General features: G+C 50.7%; 2 protein-coding genes across 2 annotated transcripts in view; one reads left to right on the top strand and one right to left on the bottom strand.

Annotated features, from left to right (window-relative positions):
* The first annotated feature begins 463 nt into the window (after nt 1–463).
* Nucleotides 464–10,986, top strand: LOC101329622 (opsin 1, long wave sensitive). The gene is made up of 6 exons (XM_019933644.3): nt 464–575; nt 3,426–3,722; nt 5,594–5,762; nt 6,921–7,086; nt 8,390–8,629; nt 10,841–10,986. Exons 1-6 carry the CDS (start codon nt 464–466, stop codon nt 10,949–10,951), a joined length of 1,095 nt encoding a protein of 364 aa, XP_019789203.1. The 3' UTR covers nt 10,952–10,986.
* Nucleotides 10,987–11,122: 136 nt separating this feature from the next.
* The window catches only part of TEX28 (testis expressed 28), a 44,759-nt gene continuing 32,998 nt past the window's right edge, over nt 11,123–22,883 (bottom strand). Inside the window, 4 exon segments of the mRNA XM_019933634.3 lie at nt 11,123–11,461; nt 11,464–11,606; nt 11,609–11,723; nt 11,998–12,133. Of these exon segments, the coding sequence (XP_019789193.2) occupies nt 11,366–11,461; nt 11,464–11,606; nt 11,609–11,723; nt 11,998–12,133 (490 nt within the window). The 3' untranslated portion in view covers nt 11,123–11,365.

The raw sequence follows: 22,883 nt of genomic DNA, 5'->3' as shown, positions 1-22,883 counted from the left end.
TCCATCTGGGCCCCCGAGATGGTCTGACCCACAGGGAGGTTCCAGTTCCAGGCCTCAGCCCCGCGACGTCACTCGGGGGGCAGCCGCTGGGAAAGGTGGGTCTGGGCTTCGGGCTGAAAAGCCCGACACTCGTGCCTGCCCGGCCTAGGAGCAGACGCTGGATGGTAGAAGGGAAGAGAGGACAGGGAAACAGCAGCGAGGGCCCCCGGCAGCCTCCACAGCCACCCTGGCTCTGAGCCCGGCTCCCAGCAAATCCCTCTGAGCCGCCCTCGTGGGCTCGCCTGAGGAGCCAGGAGGCCCAGGGGTGGGGAAGCAGGAGGTCTAAGTCCCAGGCCCAATTAAGAGATCAGATGGCGAAAGGTTTGGGAGCGTTTAAGGTGAGGAGAGCTGGGCTGGTATAAAGCACCGTGACCGCCGGGCAGCGCCAGGTCCGCAGGCATCGGGGACGGGGTTCTCCAGAGCCATGGCCCAGCAGTGGGGCCCTCAGAGGTTTGCAGGTGGGCAGCCGCAGACCAGCTTCGAGGACAGCACCCAGGGGAGCGTCTTCACCTACACCAACAGCAACTCCACCAGAGGTGAGCGAGTAGGGGCCAAGGCTGGGTCACGCTGGCTACGGCGGCCCTCCTGGGACACAGGCCCGAGCGGCCGTCTCTCTTAGCCTTCATGATAACATGAATGGGGGGGTCCTCTCTGAACGTGAAAGGACACCGTAATATCGAATACACATTTTCAAACCACATGGGCTTCCCAGACCCTCTGAGAATTCCTGTCCCAGGAAAGTTCATGAACTCTTCCCGTGTGGCCCCAGACTGCTAGTGAGCGCTCAGTACACTCATCCCTGAGCTGCCAGGGAGGGAACTGGGCCTGACTCGTCTTTGCATCTCCCAAAGCCAAATGGAGGCCACCAGCAGGAGTGACAGGCTGGGTTGGCCCGCAGGAGGGTGAGTGACTTCGAGAGCCTAAGGGGAGAAGAGACCGTGGTGGTGGTGGCCATCTTGTCCCAGTTCACGCCCAGAGCCCTCGGCCTCTGGCGGTACATGCTAGGGAAGAGGCTAGCTCGGCTCCCGGGGCAGCTGTTCTGCTCCGAGCTGTCCCAGTAGAGAGGGCTTTGGCCCAAAAGAAAGCCGAAAAGTCCATCGAGGCAGCCCGAGTTCTGCCCTGGGCATGCCAGCCCACCTGAGGGCTGTAATGACCCTCAGCCCTGGCCCCCCTCCCCGGGTCCCTTCTTCAAACCAAAGACCTTCCGTTCCTTTAAGAATGTCTCACGTGCTGCAGTTTCCAGAAGCCACACCAGCTCCTTGACAGCCGTGAAGTTCACCTTGACCTGACTGCACCCCAGAATGTCCTCGATGTAGACACAGCAATGCTCTCCCCGGAGGCCCATGGGGCTTCATCGATGCACAAGATTCCTTACTGTAAAATTTTTTCAAAAGTTCAAGTGTCTACCAAAGTAGAGGGGAGAGTATAATGGCCCCCGGGTATCCATCACTTGTCTTATTTCATCTCTAACCCCCTCCGCTAACCACTCCTGCCGATTTCTGCAAGCACATCCAAGACATCACATCATTTCCTCTGTAAATCTTCGGGTACCTGTAAGAAGAGAGGACTCTTTAAAAACACTACCACAAGGTCATACTTTTAGAGGTTCCCCCTCAACCTCCTTGCAATTTATTTGTTGAAGAAAGCGAGTCTGTTGTCCCCAGACTCACCCACTTCAGACTTTGCTGAAGGCTCCCCACACCCTTCTGCCACGCCTGTTTCCGTCAGCGAGCTGTCGAGCTGAAGGTCTGCCGGGCAGCCAGGCGGATGTGTCCGATGTTGGGGCGAGCCCGCTCCATTAGGAGGGGGTCCCTTTTTCCACAGTGCTGGCAGCTGCTCACACTCAATGCCAGGACCCATTAAACCACTGGGGATTTCGAAATGGTGACATTGGGATTCTTGTGACCCTGTCTTCATTTATTAGCTTCACTACTTTGATAAAGAGAAACAGGCTCTCACGTGCCATCGGGTTGCCCAGGGATACGGTGTGCGTGGGAAAGGCAGAAGAGATGCTTGAGTCTCCTTCTATTTCGCCCAGTTCCAAATAGTGACTTGGTTCCCCAATGGAGCCAGTTGGGTTTGACCTCTGCGTCTCCTTTCTCTCCCACTAAGAATCGTGTTCTTAAGGGCTGTGGGTAGAGTTGGAATTAGAATATCATTTCGTTACTCATTTGCTTTATCTCAAACACACTCAAAATGGTCTCAGAATGATGACGCCAACACTATCGCCAACAACATCACTACCCAAAGCTTAACCTTTGGACGGGTCTTTTCATCCTTTGGGAACGTGCCACCAGGCTCGAATAGGCAGACTAGCGTCTTTTGGAGTCCCTCCGAGTAGCCCCTCTCTATGTGACCATGCCACCGAGAGCATATGCGGTCAGGTCCATTTGTTTTATTTTTGATTTTTCAGGGATTGCTTTTTAAAATTTAATGTTGTTTTCTAATTATGGAATAAAATATTTACAAGCTGGCTTCCTGCCAGCCCCCATATCCAATTCCCTCCCACCCTGTACTTCTCAGGAGACCCTTACCTGGGAGTTGACTGTGATACCCTTCTCGCGCTCATTTCTTCACAGAACTAGACCTGAAACTTCCAGGAGAAGGGGGCAGGCCGGTGCACCTGCTTTTGCTGCACTGCCGGAGGCCCCCTCATTTTGCTTCCCACGTTCGGAGCGCTCCTGTCCCTTCTGTGCCACACACGGCCCTCATCCCTGCCTGATCCAGACTCCATGGGTGGTCCAGGAAGGACGGTTGGGCTGCCTTGTTTCGAAACCGTCCCAGCCCCTCTCACTTGCCTGCACGCCGGAGCGTTCCACACGCCTCCTAGTTCCAGATGCTTTGGGGGTTGCTGTTCTCGGGGCCAGCAGCAGCCCCAGTGCTTTCCCTCTGCTCCCTTTTGCACAGAAACGGGCACTACACAGGTGTTACGTAGTCAAAGGCCTGTTCCTTGGGAGCCTGTGGTATCCAGCGTGGTTGCAGATATTGTCGGCAGGTTTCTGGGAGCTCCCTGCGGTAGGGGCGAATGAGGCCCAGGCACAGAAGGGTTCGGGGGAGAGGACCAAGCCAGCCAACCACACTCCAGGAGGCCGACGTGGCATATGGCGGGGCGCAGATCAGACGGGGGCGCGGCACCCGGCAGCGATGATGAAGGGTGCTGCCTTGTTAAGTTCAAGGATGCCCGTGCAGGCATCTAGCAGGCCGTGGCCTCGAGCTTGAGAGACGGGATGGAGGGAAGGTTGTCTGCAGGCGGGCAAAGCTAGAGGGGAAGACCAGTCGCAAAGGTGAGTGTGGCGGGCGGAAGGCAGGAGGGCTGAGGGGAGATTCTGATGGGGTGAGGGGGGCGGCACAGATGCAGCTGTGCCCTCTGTGTCTCCTGCCTCCAGACCCCTTCGACGGCCCCAATTACCACATCGCCCCCAGATGGGTGTACCACCTGACCAGCGTCTGGATGGTCTTCGTGCTCATCGCCTCCATCTTCACGAACGGGCCCGTGCTGGCAGCCACCATGAAGTTCAAGAAGCTGCGCCACCCTCTGAACTGGATGCTGGTGAACTTGGCCGTCGCTGACCTGGCGGAGACGGTCATTGCCAGCACCATCAGCGTTGTGAACCAGATGTACGGCTACTTTGTGCTGGGCCACCCCTTGTGCATTGTGGAGGGCTTCACTGTCTCCTTGTGTGGTAAGCCAGCCGGGGCCTGGGCACAGCCTCCCGTGCGTAAAGGAAACACTCATGCGGCAAAATCCGCAGGTGTGCCTCTGGGGCGTGTTCGAGGCACACCTCTGAACGGGGACAGACAGATCCACATAATCTCAGAACAGTGTGGGAGGGGAGGCCTCCGAGATATTGAAACTAGATCCTGCCAGCCCCATTGCTAATATCTCCGGGGGTTGTGACCCTGTTCTCGTCAACTTTGGCCATAAGCACCTGCGCTCCCGGCTCCGTGCAGGGACAGAACCAAGGGCTGTGGGGTTGCAGCTTGGCGTCCACCTGAGATGACAGGGAGCCCAAGGGCCACAGCACTCACCACGTGCAGCCTGTCTCCAGGCCCCCGGCCATCAAAGCAGTGAAGGCTTGCAGCTGCCTTCCCATTTTTCAAGTTTCCCAGGGCCACCTGGTCACAATGCCTGGGTCCTTAGCTTCCACATCTAACTTGGGTTTGTCTTGTTACCGCCTGAAGTGATCTCCAATTCAGATTCTGAGGAGACGAATGACAGAAAGACACTAGGACTAGAGGGACAGGGGAGCGGGGACCTGGTCAATGACTTGAATTACTAGTGGTGTCAGCTCCACCAAGTTACTTTACCAGGGAAGGTTAGGCAGAGAAAGTCCATCCCAAGTTCCAACACTCCGTGCACCTCGGTAGCTGGTGCCTGGCGCCCCTGGGTGGCTCCTTGCTTACGCCTGTCTTGCCTTTGTAACTGCTCGAGGTCTGCTCTCGGGTCGCCAGTTTTGGGGCCCTCTGGGGAAGCCCGTGGACCCCTTCTTAGAAGAACGTTGGCAAATGTGCACAGTGAGATCCATAGCATTACAAAGGAAGCCAATGATACTGAAATACAGCTATCAAAGTGTTAAACACTAGTGACAGACTCCTTCATTAAAAGCATTAGCATTGGGCTTCCCTGGTGGCGCAGTGGTTGAGAGTCCGCCTGCCGATGCGGGGGACGCGGGTTCGTGCCCCGGTCCGGGAAGATCCCACATGCCGCGGAGCGGCTGGGCCCGTGAGCCATGGCCGCTGAGCCTGCGCGTCCGGAGCCTGTGCTCCGCAACGGGAGAGGCCACAGCAGTGAGAGGCCCGCATGCCACACACACACAAAAAGTATTAGTATTAACAGTATTTTTAGAAGTATTCGTGACGCCATTCTTTATTAAGGTATCAAATAACTGTATCTGGCCAGACAGTCACTGAAATGTCAAAGTAGTAATGAATGTAGTCATATTGGGAAACGTCTGCCACCCCTGTAAAGTGACCAAGTCACGGGCACTGCTAATGCTACCACACTCGCAATGGAAGTAAAGAAGGCCAAGCGTCCAGTAGAGCTTAGTGGAAACAAAGACATGATTTTCCCCACCCCAGCTCATGGAGCCCCGGATTCCATCCACAGGCCGCTGCATGGTGGGCGGTGCTGAGAGGCCCGGGCTGAGGGGAGGCCTGCCCACCGGCAGAGGGGCACGGCTTTCTGCACACGTCCTGTTTCCTTGCTCTGGGCTGGGACTGCAGTACCTCAGTGTGGCCTCACGTGTGTACATGGCCGTCAGGAGTTGCACTGACAGCATCACAAGAAAGGCTGGTGGCTGAGTAAAAGAGAGATGGGAAGCGAGGTGGGCCATGAGGCCAGATCAGAGAAGGCAAGGGGAGGCGGGTGCAGGCCCAGTGGGGAAGGAGCCGGGAAAGCAGGGGTTAGAGAAAGAAACTGACCAAGAGACCCGCTGCTCCCCGGACCGGAAAACACTTTTTGGAGAATTAGCTTTTGCAGGTAGCTGGGGGGTGTCCTCTTGATCTTGAAAAGCGTTGCCTCAAAGCCCTCCTCTGTCTGCTTCTACCCCTGCAGGGATCACCGGTCTCTGGTCCTTGGCCATCATTTCCTGGGAGAGGTGGATGGTGGTCTGCAAGCCCTTCGGCAACGTGAGATTTGATGCCAAGCTGGCCATTGCGGGCATTGCCTTCTCCTGGATCTGGGCTGCTGTGTGGACAGCTCCACCCATCTTTGGCTGGAGCAGGTAAGGGTGCCAGGGTGCCAGGAAGGCGATTCGTTTAGAGCAGAGCAGGGAGGGTCAAACTCGTGATTCCCTTTGTGACCTCGGGGCAAATCATTTCCAGTCCCTGGGCCTTTGTGCCTCCACGAGTAAACTGAGGATGGACCTGACTCTCGCTGAGACCCCTTGGAGCGCGCACTGTCTGTGAACGCGTGACTCTGCCTGCCTGCAATGTGGAAATGGGCCCTGTGGTCCCCAAGCCTCTGGAAAAGTCTGTTTCTCCCAAACAGGAGCAGCTCATGAGAACACATAGAGAAACGCTGCCGGCTGAGGCCACAGGCACGTTTGGATTCCAGAGCCCTCTTGCCTACTCTGCCCCAGGCCTCTTTCTTGCACCTGCTGAGGGGCCCCCTTTCCGAGGCTCCTTGGGTCGTAGGTACACCTGGGCTGTCGCTTACAGTGTCCCCTCCAGGTGGCTCCTTTGGGGGAAGTCCCGCATTTCCAAGGAAACGGCTCAGGTGTTTGAGGGGGCTGGACGGGACGAGGCCGTTGCAATTGTATCTTGCACTGCAGGCTGGTGAACAAGTTCTTGTGGTGTCTGGAGAGGGTGTGGTCTTTCTTTGGGAAGCTGCCATCAGTGCGAGGAACCAGGCCCTGTCTGTCCCCTCCTCATGCTCCCGTGCCCACAGTGGCTGTGACTGTTGGACGCGTCCTCATTGAATCCTCAGGGGTTCACAGGTGTTAAGACGAGGGTGCCTCGCCTTCCCTTCGTAAAGAGGGCATGTGATTGGGGCTATGAAGATGTTGTGGAACCAGATAGCGGTGACGGATGCACAACACTGTGAATGTACCAAACCTCATCATTATGTTATGTGTATCTTACCTCAGTAAAAACAGAAGGGAACGTGAGACCAGAGACGGACAAGGATTTCCTGAGGTCCTTCTGAAGGGCTTCCTTTGGGGGTGATGAAAACGCTCCAGAGCTACAGACGGAGGTTGCACAACATTGCGAACGCACTAAATGCCTCCGAACTGTTCACTTCAAAAATGGTTAATTCGTGTAACGTGAATTTCACCTCACTAAAAAGCCCAGCAACCCTACCCGAGTCAGTGGTGCGCTGGGGCGGGCAGGGGCTTGGGTCCCTGCCCACCTCAGGACGGGCTGCCGGCCCTTCTCCCCAGGTACTGGCCCCACGGCCTGAAGACGTCGTGCGGCCCGGATGTGTTCAGCGGCAGCTCTTACCCCGGGGTGCAGTCTTACATGATCACGCTCATGATCACCTGCTGCTTCATCCCGCTCAGCGTTATCGTGCTCTGCTACCTGCAAGTGTGGCTGGCCATCCGAGCGGTGAGCCCCACACCCCCCCCAGCTTCACCCCTGCAGGCAGGCTCATGAACGCCAGGGAGGTCTAGGCTGGCACAGAGGACCGCCCAGTCCGCTCTCCAGCCCCAAAGCCAGATACCTGGAATTGCCAGGATCTGCCAATGCCTTCGAGGTGGCAGGTGCAGCCCTGGCTCCCTCGGCCTCGCCCCTACAGGGTGGGAAGGGACTGCCCGCCTCCTCGTGGAGGGACCCCATAAGGGACCACAGCTGCATTTCCTCCTGATCCCGGGGGTGGTAAGCCAGCCTCTGCCACGGAGTGGAGCACAGCCGGCCAGATCCAGAGGCTACACTTGCCGGTCAAGGGGTGTTTTGCAAAGGCTGCTGCCGGAGCGCTCGCGTCCCGTTCACGCGCCATCTGCCCCCCAGACCTGTACTCCCCCCTCCCCCTGGAAGGGGATCCCCTGGTGTGGGAAATCAGAGCGAAGCAGGAGAATGAGATCGGGGTCCTGAGCACCGTGGGTACGTTGTCCCTTTGTCAATCAGCTTACCTACAACCAGCCATCTGTCCCTGTTGGGCTCCTGCCTGGCACAGGGAGTAAGAGGCCTCTGGGGCGGCACCTTTCCTCTACGAAGCGGCTTGTGCCCACAATCGGATCAGCATGTGCTTATGAGCTCTTTGCGGAGCGGAGGCCACGGGCTGGAGCTAAGCTCCCCCGACCTCACTGCCTTCAGTGTGTGACCTGTTCCCTCCTCGCTCCCCTCACCGCGCTGGCGGTCAGGGATCGGAAGCTGCTTAGCCGACTCCCACAGGTATCCGCACACAGCTGGGTCCGAGTGAGCTCTGGGCTGCGCAGCCCAGGCTCCAGAACGCACTCCAGCCCTCAGTCACCCCTCGTCCCCATTCAGCTGTCTGCCGCCAGTCCCTGCCTGCAGCAGGTGGCGGCCGCCCCTGTGTCTTCTCCTGCCCGGCCCCTCAGACCTGACCATGGGAGGGGACACTGGTAAGGGACCAGGTGAGGCTAGGCACAGCCTCCTTACCTCCTTCACAGACTCCTAACAGCAAGCCAGCTAAGCCAAGAACTCAGCGAGCGCAGTGCGGGGCTGTCTTAGCCGAGCCCGGCTGTACCACCTCCAAGCCTGGAAGAGCTCCCGCAAGGCTGGCCCCACTCGGGTGGCCCGGGTACTGCACAGCTGGGCCCGTCTGCTTCTCCCCGCTACCCTCCCTGACCAGCTACCCAAGCAGCAGCAACATGGAGTCCCCTGGGGTACGGAGCCCTGAGGGGTCCTCCCACTCAATGTCCCCAGGGCCACTCTCTGTCCCCCCCAGGTGGCGAAGCAGCAGAAAGAATCCGAATCCACCCGGAAGGCGGAGAAGGAGGTAACCCGCATGGTGATGGTGATGATCTTTGCGTACTGCCTCTGCTGGGGGCCCTACACATTCTTTGCGTGCTTCGCCGCTGCCCACCCTGGCTACGCCTTCCACCCTCTGGTGGCCGCCCTGCCATCCTACTTCGCCAAAAGTGCCACCATCTACAACCCCATTATCTATGTCTTTATGAACCGGCAGGTGAGTCACGCGGTGCACACAGCAAACCGGAAATGGACCCCGGAAGAGCCCAGGGATGGCCCCCACCTGGAAGCGTGTCTGTGGGAGGACTGACAATGACCCCCAGGACAATAACCGGGGAAGGCCGAGCATGCGACCCAGCCCCAGCCAGCCCTCCCTCTGGATCCCTTTATGATCTGGGGCTGAGGGTGGGCATTTCCTCCAGTGCACTGTGTGCTGCGCGCCCCTCCCCTCTGCTGGCCTTTGGGCGAGCCCGGAGCTCAGACAGCCTAGGATTGCCAGATCGTGTCTATATGTCCCCTAGGCATGCCCTTCTTGATTTCATAGACACAACTCTTCTCTTGAACTTAATCTTTCCATCTTCAAACGCTAACAGTGACCAGGACACAAAGAGGCCCTTCTTGCCTGGGCTGATCTTTGGCTGCTGTGACTTTATGGGTTAGTTCAGGCAGGACATGCTGTGGTCTTGCTAGATGGCAGCCCACAAGTCCTAGGCCTCTTAGTAGGTTACGGGTGATCCAGGCTCATCATCTTCCAAGTGCGATTTGCCTTATTCGTCCTTGAATCCATCGTATCCACTTCACTAAGGTGCAGCTGTGATGGGACTTGATGATGACCAGCAAGGTCTGTGGGTCAGAAATACCACCCCCTCAGGGGCGTCCCATCTCACCATGGTAACGTCTAAGTATCAAGTAGGACCGGCACCACAAAGGAGTCCCCGGGACTCCACTGTTGGCACCTCAACACCCAGAGCACAGCTCTGCACCTGACCACTGTTTCCTGTCTTTCACATGGGTCTCTTTTTAGGTCTGGCTTTTGGTTGTGGAATCCTAGGCCATCTTGCCAAGTATTGTCTTTACTTGAGCCTTTCCATTCTCTCCTTCTGGAACTCCCCCTCCTCTACAATCATCTGCACTTCCAGACTCTCCAGACTTTCGAACTTTGCTTTCCACACTGTTATCCCTTCCTGTTGCATTCAAGAGAGAATGTTCTGGAATTGAGCTCCACAAAGACGTGGAATTTTGCTCTTTTTGGTTTGCTGCTGATGCCCCGAGGACACAGTCTAGTACAGAGTGGGTGCCCGGGATGTAGATTATATCTCCTATCATCACGGAGTTAAGAACAATGCTTTGAGAATTCAAAGCAGAGGCATTTGCTGTATATTTCGGGCCTCTTCTCGACTACGTCCAGCTACTCTAACATCAAAACTCTTAAAAAAAACCCATAATTGCTGAAATCAGTAACAAGAATGGGGCTGGACAGCAGAACTGACTCAGCTGAAGAGCTGAACTCCTCAGCCTCATCTGCCAGCTCTTCAGCTGAGTCAGTTCTGCTGTCCAGCCCAATGTTATGGATTTCAGCAATTATGGGGTTTTTTTTTAAAGAGTTTTGATGTTGGAGTAGCTGGATGTAGTCGAGAAGAGGCCCAAAATATACAGCAATGCTTTGTATCCTCAAAGCATTGTTCTTAACTCAGTGACGACAGGAGATACCATCTGAGAAGTGAATAGAGCCCACATGCCTTTAGGGGTGGAGCAGCAAAGAGCAGAGCGCTCCTGACGCCAGAAGACTCTCTTTGCTGAAGAGATGATCGTTCTGGTGGCAAGAGATCTGAGATCAAGGTGTGGGCAGTGTTGGCGGTTTCTTAGAAAGAGTCTGTTCCAGGCCCCTCTCCTAGGTCCTGACAGGTACCCGTAACCTCTGGTGTTCCAGGCCCCTCTCCTAGGTCCTGACAGGTACCCATAACCTCTGGTGTTCCCTGGCTTGTAGACGAGTCTCCCCAATCTCTGCCTTTACCTTCCCTCTGGGTCTGATTCCAAATTCCCTTGTTTTCATGAGGACACCAGTCATTGGATTAGCGCCCACCCTACTCCAGCACGACCTCATGATAATATGCATCTTAATCACATCTGCAGAGACTATTTCCAAATAAGGTGACAGTCACAGGCTCCAGGGGTCAGGACTTGAACATATCTCTGGGGGGCACAATTGGGCCCACAGTAGTCACCGTCAACTGCTAAACTAGATGACTTAGATAATCGAATACTCAGGAATAGACCATCGCCATGTGCAAGGAGTAACTGGAGGCTGCCCCCATTCTCCCTGTAGATTGTGAGTGTGACACTGAGTGAACGCTCTCCTCGGAGCATTACATTTAGCCTAGCATGTTGGCCCTGCCTGCTCTGCTCAGTAACACTTTCTGTCCTGCAGTTTCGAAACTGCATCTTGCAGCTTTTTGGGAAGAAGGTGGATGACAGCTCTGAACTCTCCAGCGTTTCCAAAACAGAGGCCTCATCTGTCTCTTCGGTGTCACCTGCCTGAGTCGCCTGTCTCCCACTGGAAAACGTAACCGGTCCCACCCTCCGGGGCTTTGGCCACCCCGCCCCTGCCCCTTTTCTCCATCCCTGTGAAATAAATGTAGTTTCTCTTTGCCAAAAGCAACCGAGTCATAGAGGCTGCCACTGCAGTTTTGGGGCACTCGAGCCTCTGAGCGCTGGGTCACTGGGTCGTGAGAGAGCACGTGGGGGAGAGAGGGGCACAGCACCGTACTCTGGAGTTGCTCATCTTTTCTAAGCCTCGTGTCTACAGACGGGATAGAAAGATCGCAAGAAAGGCGAGCGCGAGGCGGGCGGGCGTCCACGTACCTCTCATTGGGCTGCTGGTGATGGAACAAGAAAGGGAGAGCCGAGAAGCAGCTGTCTGGGGAGGCGGGAGGAGCTAGCGAAGCCAGGCCCTTTAAGGCCCCTCTGGAAGAGGCTTGGAATCCCCGGAACACAGTCTCCATCTGGAGGGGACCCGGGCCTGCCAGTCTGCGGCGGGGACGGCACGCTGCTTCTCCGCCAGGCCAGGGCACCCAGCCCGACGAGCAGGAGCGCGGTGCCCGTGCGCAGGCGCGAGCTCAGCAGCGGCACTGGGCAGGCGCACGCGCTGGAGACCAGGACCCGGAGGACGGTGGCCAGCGTGAGCAGCGGCGCGCCCAGCGGCACAGGCAGCCCCGGGGCCGGCTACGCACGCTCTCCGTCACCTCCAGTTGGGTCACCTGCTGCAGAGCCTCCAACTTGGCTACACGGCTCTTGAACGTGTCCATAACCTCCTGCAGGAGGAAGAGAGTGACGCTGTCACGCCGACCTCCCGCCCGCCGGGGGCACCGGAGCCTCAGCGTGCGAGTTCCCAGATCGGCTAAGCCGGAGCCGGAGCCGGGGAAAGGGCGGCATGAGCGGGAACACGGGATGCTGTGGGGCACAGCTTGAGGACCTGCCTCTTCCCTCGGTTCAGGGGTGTCAGAGCGGATTCACTCATCTGCTTCTCTCGTCCCCACGGCCTTCTCACTGGCCGCTTCTCACAAGGTCCTCCTGTGAGGTTCTCACCCGTATCTCCTTGGCTCTCTCGTAGGACAGATAGGCCATTCTCTCCTCGGTGCAGGCCAGATTCTGTTTGAGGTGGTAAATGTTGTCCAGGTGCCCCTGTAGGTGCTCATTCACCTGTCCTTCCAGCTGCACTTGTCTTGGGAGCAAAAGAGAAAGTAACACTCCCTGAGCGCCCGGCCCCAAGCTTGTTCTGGGGCTGAGCGGTCCTCCCTCAGGACTAGACTTGGGTTCAGAATCCACCTTCCTCCTCCTCCTCCAGGGCTGCCTCAGAACACCCCAGGTGCACGTCAGCCACACACCCACACCGATATTCATGTATCTTTTATATATAGTCACTCTTTTGTAACGGCTTTACAAAAATAGCAATAAACTAGAAGTTGCACAAATCGAGATCTAAACTGTCCGTGAGTGCTGTTAAATTCCATACAGAGTCCCGCACCAGTGTTTGGTTTGCAGTAGTTCTTCCATAAAAGTCTGTGGATTATAGTGATGGAGCAGTCACAAAAGACCACATGTTGTATGATTCCTTTTAGAAGAAATGTCCCGAATAGGCCAGTCCACAAAGACAGAAATAAAGCTGTGATCTCCGGGGGCTGGACGGGGTAGGAGGTGGGGACTGACTGCTAGTGGGGATGGAATTTCTTTTGGAAGCGACGACAATGTTCTGGACTGAGACTGCTCTGTGAATATTTTGCTAAAAACCCTGAACTTTACACTTAAGTGGCTGAATTGTATGGGATGTGAATTGTAGCTCAATAAAGCTGTTTAAAACAAAAACCAAAATCGGACTGTGGTAACGACTGCACGACTCAGTAAATTTACTAAAGATCATTGAAACAGTTAAAATGGTGCATTTTATGGCAAGTAAATTATATCTCAGTAGACCTGTTAAAAAAAACACAAATAAAACATCACGACCTGTTGTTTATGGCCACGTATGTAAGTAGCAAAAGTCTAAAAACATGCCTGGAAAAGCGCCTAGTGAGGATAGTGAGGTGGGCAGAAAGGGGGACGGGGAATGTGAGAGTTTCAGGCGAATCATCTTTTAAACTTTTATTTCTTAAAAAAAAATTTGAAGCAAATATATTAAGACTTGAGAAAGCTGGGGGCGGTCATATAACCTTCATCATGTTCTTCTCTGTTTTTCCCTGGGTTTGGAATATTTCCAAACAGCAGCTCCTAGGTCTTTAGGGAAGAGCCAAGGAAGGCCTGACCTGAGCCAGGGGTGGTGAGGCTGGAGAACGGCTGGGGCCCGGGGCCCTGCAGAGAAGCACAGGCACCGACAGGGAATGGGAGGTGAGCGGGTCAACTAGGTCCTACTTCAGGGACTTGAATGGCACCACGTGGAGATGGCCCCCAGGCAGCTGAGAAGCTGAACACGCATTTGCTGAAGCCAATTAATTAAGAGCCAGTTCGTGATGGTATTTCAAGGACTATTCCATCAGTCTCTGCCTTGTTCCCTGTTGAGAAGAGATTGGTCTGACAATGTGGCTGAGGCTACCACCCACAAAGACAGGGAGATGGTGGGGTGTCCACCCCGAAAGCAGATTCCCCATTTACATGAAGGATGGAGCTGCAAGGACATTTAAGATACTAACCACGTCCAAGTGTAAATTCATGAATATGTTCTTCACAAGTACGAAGTCAACACGTAGCTTCTTCATTAATATATATTTATAAGAATGTTTGACTATACTCTTTTTAAAAATTTTATGATTTTTTAAAAATTTATTTATTATTTATTTCGCTGTGTCGGGGCTTAGTTGTGGCACGCGGGCTACTCTCTAGTTGTGGCGCGTGGGCTCCAGGGCTCCAGAGCACGTGGGCTCTGTAGTTTGCAGCACACAGACTCTCTAGTTGAGGCGCACAAGCTCAGTAGTTGCAGCCCACGGGCTTAGTTGCTACGCGTCGTGTGGGATCTGTTTCCCGACCAGAGCTCGAACCCACGTCCCCTGCATTGAAAGGCAGATTCTCAACCACTGGACCACCAGGGAAGTCCCATGACTATACTCTTTTTTTTTTTTTTTTTTGCAGTATGCAGGCCTCTCACTGTTGTGGCCTCTCCCGTTGCGGAGCGCAGGCTCCGGACACGCAGGCTCAGCGGCCATGGCTCACGGGCCCAGCCGCTCCGCGGCACGTGGGATCTTCCCGGACCGGGGCACAAACACTTGTCCCCTGCATTGGCAGGCGGACTCTCAACCACTGCGCCACCAGGGAAGCCCCCATGACTATACTCTTAAACACATTCTTGAAGGGATTCCTAAATAAGAAGATGTTAATGTATAAGGCTATTCCCTCCATCTCCCCTTCTCTCCAGCGCCCAGCCTCCTCGCCCTCTGCAAGGCAGCAGCACCGTCCTGGCTTGTGACACGGCTGACTCTCCTCTCTTGTCCCTCCCTTGGTCAAGGACTCCTCTCTGTCCATCTCCTACAGCCGTGGAGGCAAATGCACCACTGTGGAAAATGCTCTTACAAAGACAAAATCATGGTCAGTCAACCAAAATGCCCCCCAAATCTTCCAAAGCTGTTAAGGCCACCCTCTCCAATACAAGTGGTCTCAGACATTATTGTTGTTGCAGAAGAGTATATTCTTGTTCACATCTGAGCATGGGCTTTGACAAACTGAGCTAGAACCTAACAGCCTGAAACTTGGAGGAGAAGTCTGAGGTGGAGAAAGAGGTACGAGGGGTGAGGCAGCACGGGTCAGATGGGGTAACATGGCAGGGACAGAGCAGCTCCTCCCGAGCACGTGTGCTATCACACGCAGCCTCAGAAGATGGACCGAGCAGAGGGGGAGGGGAAGATGCTGCCCTTGAAGACTGGAGTGACAAGGCCACAGGCTAAGGAAGCCCGCAGCCCCTAGAAGCTGCAAGAGGCCAGGAACAGATTGTCCCCTAGAGCTTCCACAGGGATACAGCCCTGCCGACACGCTTTGCCCAAGGAAAACTGATTTCAGACTGCTCAACTCCAGAACCATGAGAGAATAAATTTCTGTTGTTTACAGCCACCAAGTTTGGCATACCTTGTTAGGACAGCCAGACGAAATCCCTCCGGGGTGCTACTGGCATCTAGTGTGTAGAGACCAGGGACACTGCTAAATATCCTGCAATGCACAGGACGGCCTCCTACAACAGAGAATCATCTGGTCAAAAATGTCAGTGGTGTTCAGGTTGAGAAAATCTGGGCTATGCTGACACAATCTGGAGCTTAGGGTCACCAAGTGACACCTGAATTTAAGGGGCTAAAGTTGCAAAGACTGACCATACCAAGTGTTGGCAAGAGCGTGGAGCAACCAGAACTCTCACACACTCCTGGTGGGAACATAAAATGGTACAACAATGTTGGAAAACAGCTTCTTTAAAAGTTGACCAGGGCTTCCCTGGTGGCACAGTGGTTGAAAGTCCGCCTGCTGATGCAGGGCACATGGGTTCGTGCCCCAGTCCGGGAGGATCCCACGTGCTGAGGAGCAACTAAGCCCGCGCGCCACAACTACTGAGCCTGCGCTCTAGAGCCCGCGAGCCACAACTACTGAGCCTGTGTGCCGGAACTACTGAAGCCCGTGTGCCTAGATCCTGTGCTCTGCAATAAGAGAAGTCACCACAGTGAGAAGCCCATGCACCACAATGAAGAGTAGCCCCTGCTTGCCACAACTAGAGAAAGCCCACGTGTAGCAAATGAAGACCCAACACAGTCAAAAATAAATAAATAAAATTTTAAAAATTTTAAAAAAAGTTGACTATACGTCTACCCTATTATCCAACAATTCCACATATGAAAGCATATGTTCACAAAAAGATGTGTAGAACAATGTTCATAGCAGCTCTATTCATAACAGCCCCAACTGGCAGCAGATGAATGGGTAACGCACTGCATTCACAGCACAGAGCACTGCTGAGCAAGAAGGAATGAATTGTTTCTGTGTGCAACGTGGATGAATCTCAAAATCATTACACTGGGTTGAAGAAGTAAGACACAAAGGCCTATATAACATATGCTTCCATTTACATGAAATGTCCCAGTATAGACAAATCCAGAGAGACAGAAAACAGATTGCTGGTTACCAGGGGCTGAGGGAAGGCGAATGGGGAGTGGCGGGGTCTCCTTCTAGAGTGATGAAAATGTTCTAGAACTAGATAGGGTGGTGGTTGCACAACACTGTGAATGCACTAAATTCCACTGTAGACTTTAAAATGAATAATTTCATGTTTTGTGAATTTTGTCTCAATTGAAAAATTCAAAAGCCCTCTTGAAAGCAAACAGATATAACGTGTAAGAAGTGTCACAGAACTTTTCATTTTGAAACGTCAAATGTGACGCACCAGAGAAGACATGACAATTGCACAGGCCTGGGTAGTGACCACACATTTGTGGACACTGGGTGACACTTCATTGAGCTGAAACTCTGTTTCCCTGTCTGTAAAGTGGGCATTGAACGCTACAGGTGATCAATGCTACACGCTCCCTGTTGTCACTGTTACTACATTAAGTCTTCTTCAGCCCATTCTCCATTTCTCCTGGTAAATCCGAATCGTACAGACCTGCTCTTTTGTTTCTAATGTATATTAATCAGGATAGGCTAACTGCTGTAGCCAACGACCAGAAAATGTCTGTGGCTAAAGACGATGAAAGCTTATTTCACACTCCCACCACAGTCCAATGCTGCTGGTGGTGGTGATGTGTGAGGAGGGTGGTGGCTTAGAAGTGCACGCTTGCAGAATTCATGCAGAGTCTTGCAGGGAGGTAGGTCTCTCTGCTCCCCTGCATGGCTGGCAGCTTCTGATTTGCTACGGGTTAAAAACTTACTAGAGCACAACAGTCCCATTGGCCTAGGCAGTATAGAAACGTATGAGGATATTCGTAACAGCCATCGAGCTCTGGTCTTGCTTTATATAAATCCAACCTTGGAAATCTTATTTGGACAAAGGGGCTTTTAGGAATCCCAAGATTTCCAATTTGGTTGTAGTGTCCTATGAAAATCACCTCCACAGATCCTGAAGAGATTGGAAAGGAAGGGCAGGGGCTGCAGAAGAGGCCACACATGAGGAGGAATTTCACAGTGAATGGACTGCTCCAGCTCCCGAGGTTACTGCTCCTCAATCTGAGGCCACAGACGCTGATAAAAGGTGCTCAGGAGCCCCCAGTGCCCATCCTGACACTCCCTGCTGAGGACCAACTGGGCCTCAGGCCTCTGCTGGAGTCAGGGCTGCAGCTCCCACTGCTCAGGGCTCTGAATGAATTCACATGTTGACCAGAGGGCAGACAGCAGAAGCAAGAACTACTACAGTCCTGCAGCTTGTGGGACAAAAACCACATTCACAGAAAGACAGACAAGATGAAAAGGCAGAGGGCTATGTACCAGATGAAGAAACAAGATAAAACCCCAGAAAAACAACTAAATGAAGTGGAGATAGGCAACCTTCCAGAAAAAGAATTCAGAATAATGATAGTGAAGATGATCCAGGACCTCAGGAAAAGAATGGAGGCAAAGATCGAGAAGATGCAAGAAATGTTTAACAAAGACCTAGAAGAATTAAAGAACAAATACCTAGAAGAATTAGAGAACTAACAAACAGATGTGAACAATACAATAACTGAAATGAAAAATACACTAGAAGGATTCAATAGCAGAATAACTGAAGCAGAAGAACGGATAAGTGACCTAGAAGACAGAACGGTGGAATTCATTGCTGTGGAACAGAATAAAGAAAAAAGAATGAAAAGAAATGAAGACAGCCTAAGAGACCTCTGGGACAACATTAAACGCAACAACATTCGCATTATAGGGGTCCCAGAAGGAGAAGAGAGAGAGAAAGGCCCCGAGAAAACACTTGAAGAGATTATAGTCGAAAACTTCCCTAACATGGGAAGGGAAACAGCCACACAAGTCCAGAAAGTGCAGAGAGTCCCATGCAGGATAAATCCAAGGAGAAACACACCGACACACACAGTAATCAAATTGGCAAAAATTAAAGACAAAGAAAGTTTATTATTGAAAGCAGCAAGGGAAAAACGAAAAATAACATACAAGAGAACTCCCATATGGTTAACAGCTGATTTCTCAGCAGAAACACTACAAGCCAGAAGGGAGTGGCATAACATATTTAAAGTGATGAAAGGGAAGAACCTACAACCAAGATTACTCTACCCGGCAAGGATCTCATTCAGATTCGAAGGAGAAATCAAAAGCTTTTCAGACAAGCAAAAGCTAAGACAATTCAGCACCACCAAACCAGCTCTACAACGAATGCTAAAGGAACTTCTCTAAGTGGGAAACACAAGAGAAGAAAAGGACCTACAAAAACAAACCCAAAACAATTAAGAAAATGGTAATAGGAACGTACATATCGATAATTACCTTAAACGTGAATGGATTAAATGCTCCAACCAAGAGACACAGGCTCGCTGAATGGATACAAAAACAAGACCCATATATATGCTGTCCACAAGAGACCCACTTCACACCTAGGGACACATACAGACTGAAAGTGACGGGATGGAAAAAGATATTCAATGCAAATGGAAATCAAAAGAAAGCTGGAGTAGCAATAGTGGGGAACTTTAATACCTCACTTACACCAATGGACAGATCATCTAAACAGGAAATTAATACGGAAACACAAGCTTTAAATGACACAATAGACCAGATAGATTTAATTGATACTTATAGGACATTCAATCCAAAAACCGCAGATTACACTTTCTTCTCAAGTGCGCACGGAACATTCTCCAGGATAGATCACAGCTTGGGTCACAAAGCAAGCCTCAGTAAATTTAAGAAAATTGAAATCATATCAAGCATCTTTTCTGACCACAACACTATGAGATTAGAAATCAATTACAGAGAAAAAAAAGTAAAAAACACAAACACATGGAGGCTAAACAATATGTTACTAAATAACCAAGAGATCACTAAAGAAGTCAAAGAGGAAATCAAAAGATACCTAGAGAAAAATGACAACAAAAACATGACAATCCAAAACCTATGGGACACAGCAAAAGCAGTTCTAAGAGGGAAATTTACAGCAATACAATCTTACCTCAGGAAACAAGAAAAATCTCAAATAAACAACCTAACCTTACACCTAAAGCAACTAGAGGAAAAAAAACCCAAAGTTTGTAGAAGGAAAGAAATCAGAAAGATCAGAGCAGAAATAAATGAAATAGAGACTAAAATAAAATAAAAAGATCAATGAAACTAAAAGCTGGTTCTTTGAAAAGATAAAATTGATAAACCTTTAGCCAGACTCATCAAGAAAAAGAGGGAGAGGACTCAAATCAATAAAATTAGAAATGAAAAAGGAGAAGTTACAAGAGACACTGCAGAAATGCAAAGCATCCTAAGAGACTACTACAAGCAACTCTATGCCAATAAAATGGACAACCTGGAAGAAATGGACAAATTCTTAGAAAGGTATAACCTTCCAAGACTGAACCAGGAAGAAATAGAAAGTATGAACAGACCAATCACAAGTAATGAAATTGAAACTGTGATTAAAAATCTTCCAACAAACACAAGTCCAGGACCAGACGGCTCCACAGGTGAATTCTATCAAACATTTAGAGAAGAGCTAACACCCATCCTTCTCAAACTCTTCCAAAAAAATTGCAGAGAAAGGAACACTCCCAAACTCATTCTATGAGGCCACCATCACCCTGATACCAAAACCAGACAAAGATACTACAAAAAAAGAAAAGTACAGACCAATATCACTCATGAATATAGTTGTAAAAATCCTCAACAGAATACTAGCAAACAGAATCCAACAACATATTAAAAGCATCATACACCATGATCAAGTGGGATTTATCCCAGGGATGCAAGGATTCTTCAATATATGCAAAACAATCGATGTGATACACCATATTAACAAATTGAAGAAAAACAACATATGACCATCTCAATAGAGGCAGGAAAAGCTTTTGACAAAATTCAACACCCATTTATGATAAAAAAAAATCTCCAGAAAGTGGGCATAGAGGGAACCTACCTCAACATAATAAAGGCCATATACGACAAACCCACAGCAAACATCATTCTAAATGGAGAAAAACTGAAAGCATTTCCTCTAAGATCAGGAGCAAGACAAGGAAGTCCACTCTCACCACTGTTATTCAACATAGTTTTGGAAGTCCTAGCCACGGCAATCAGAGAAGAAAAAGAAATAAAAGGAATCCAAATTGGAAAAGAAGAAGTAAAACTGTCACTGTTTGTAGCTGACATGATACTATACATAGAGATTCCTAAAGATGCCACCAGAAAACTACTAGAACTAATCAATTAACTTGGTAAAGTAGCAGGATACAAAATTAATGCACCGAAATCTGGCATTCCTATACACTAATGATGAAAAATCTGAAAGAGAAATTAAGGAAACACTCCCATTTACCATTGCAACAAAAAGAATAAAAAGTCTAGGAATAAACCTACCTAGGGAGACCAAAGACCTGTATGCAGAAAAGTATAAGACACTGATGAAAGAAATTAAAGATGATACAAACAGATGGAGAGATATGCCATGTTCCTGGATTGGAAGAATCAATTTTGTGAAAATGACTATACTACCCAAAGCAATCTACAGATTCAAAGCAATCCCTATCAAATTACCAATGGCATTTTTTACAGAACTAGAACAAAAAATCTTAAAATTTGTACAGAGAAACAGAAAACCCTGAATAGCCAAAGCAGTCTTGAGGGAAAAAAATGGAGCTGGAGGAATCAGACTCCCTGACTTCACACTATACTGCAAAGCTACAGTTATCAAGACAATACGGTACTGGCAAAAAAACAGAAATATAGATCAATGGAACGGGATAGAAAGCCCAGAGCTAAACCCATGACCTATGGTCAACTAATCTATGACAAAGGAGGCAAGGATATACAATGGAGAAAAGACAGCCGCTTCAATAAGTGGTGCTGGGAAAACTGGACAGCTACATGTAAAAGAATGAAATTAGAACACTCCCTAACACCATACACAAAAATAAGCTCAAAATGGATTAAAAACCTAAAAGTAAGACCGGACACTATAAAACTCTCAGAGGAAAACATAGGAAGAACACACTTTGACATAAATCACAGCAGATCTTTTTGATCCACCTCTTAGAGTAATGGAAATAAAAACAAAAATAAACAAATGGGACCTAAGGTAATTTAAAAGCATTTGCAAAGCAAAGGAAACTACAAACAAGACAAAAAGACAACCCTCAGAATGGGAGAAAATATTTGCAAATGAATCAACGGACATATGATTTATCTCCAAAATATATAAACAGCCCATGCAGCTCAATATTAAAAAAAAAAACACTCCAATCCAAAAATGGGCAGAAGACCTAAATAGACATTTCTCCAAAGAAGATATACAGATTGCCAGCAAACACTTGAAAGAATGCTCAACGTCATTAATCATTAGAGAATTGCAAAACAAAACTGGAATGAGGTTATCACCTCACACCAGTCAGAATGGCCATCATCAAAAAATCTAGAAACAATAAATGCTGGAGAGGGTGTGGAGAAAAGGGAACCCTCTTGCACTGTTGGTGGGAATGTAAATTGATACAACCACTATGGAGAACAGTATGAGGGTTCCTTAAAAAACTAAAAATAGAGCTAGCACACAACCCAGCAATCCCACGACTGGGCATATACCCTGAAAAGACCATAATTCAAAAAGACACACATACCCCAGTGTTCATTGCAGCACTATTTACAAGGGCCAGGACATGGAAAAAACCTAACTGTCCATTGACAGACGAATGGATAAAGAAGACGTGGTACATATATACAATGAAATATAACTCAACCATAAAAAGGAACGAAATTGGGTCATTTGTAGAGACGTGGGTGGATCTAGAAACCGTCACACAGAGTGAAGGAAGTCAGAAAGAGAAAAACAAATATCGTATATTAATGCATATATGTGGAAGTTAGAAAAATGGAACAGATGAACTGGTTTGCAGGGCAGAAATAGAGACACAGATGTAGAGAACAAACATATGGAAACCGACGTGGGAAAGTGTTGGGGGCAGGGGTGTGGTGGTGTGATGAATTGGGAGATTGGGATTGACATATGTACGCTAATAGGTATAAAATGGGTAACTCATAAGAACCTGCTGTATAAAAAAATACATAAAATAAAATTCAAAAATTAAAACAAACCAAAGAAATAAGAATAGGTTTATGACATTATCAATCACAGTAGAAAACCACCTGTAAAGACAAATGGACGTACTTGCCACAATGGGCTCTGCATCGCCAAGTTCGCTCCCCCAACTCCGCAGCCTCGCAGGAGGCCTTCCTATTGGTGGAAGGCCAATGGGCGTGTCTTTTGCTTCCGGAGGCGCCAAGCCTTGGGACCTCAGGCCCTCAGTGCGCATGGCTACTGCTGCTTCCGTAGCAGAGCGCCTCCTCACGTGCTCTTCTGATCCAACCAGTTTCTCGGTAAAGAGACGTCTAGAACTTTCTCCCTCATCTTCCTGGGGCTTCCGGGAGCACCCGGAAGCCCACGTGGCGTTCGCACAGAGTGCCTGGGACAGTCGGCGGCACAGTTCCTGGCTGCTCTGCTGAGACGAGCTCTTCAGCCCCTCATGAGCGGGACGCCGGAGCCATCCACAGAGTCAGAGCGAGTCAGGAGACAGGCGGGGGCTCTGCCGGGGGCTGGACTCCGCAGGTACCGGGGGCCCCGGGAAGGAGTGGAGGTCGGGGGAGGGCTACGGGCTGCTCGGTTGGGAGTGGGGGAGCGGCGGCGGAGGGTAGCGGGCTGAAGGGGGGCTGAGGGAAGGGTCCCCCAGTGAGCGGGTCAGAGGGGAGGACCGCTGGCTTCCGGGGTGGCTGGTGGGGGGCGTTCTGGAGTCGGGGTGCAGAGGGTGGGGCTGATGGCTAAGCGTGGG

Source organism: Tursiops truncatus, chromosome X, assembly GCF_011762595.2.
Source record: "Tursiops truncatus isolate mTurTru1 chromosome X, mTurTru1.mat.Y, whole genome shotgun sequence".
Classification (NCBI taxonomy): domain Eukaryota; kingdom Metazoa; phylum Chordata; class Mammalia; order Artiodactyla; family Delphinidae; genus Tursiops; species Tursiops truncatus.
This window is presented reverse-complemented; position numbering and strand designations above follow the sequence as displayed.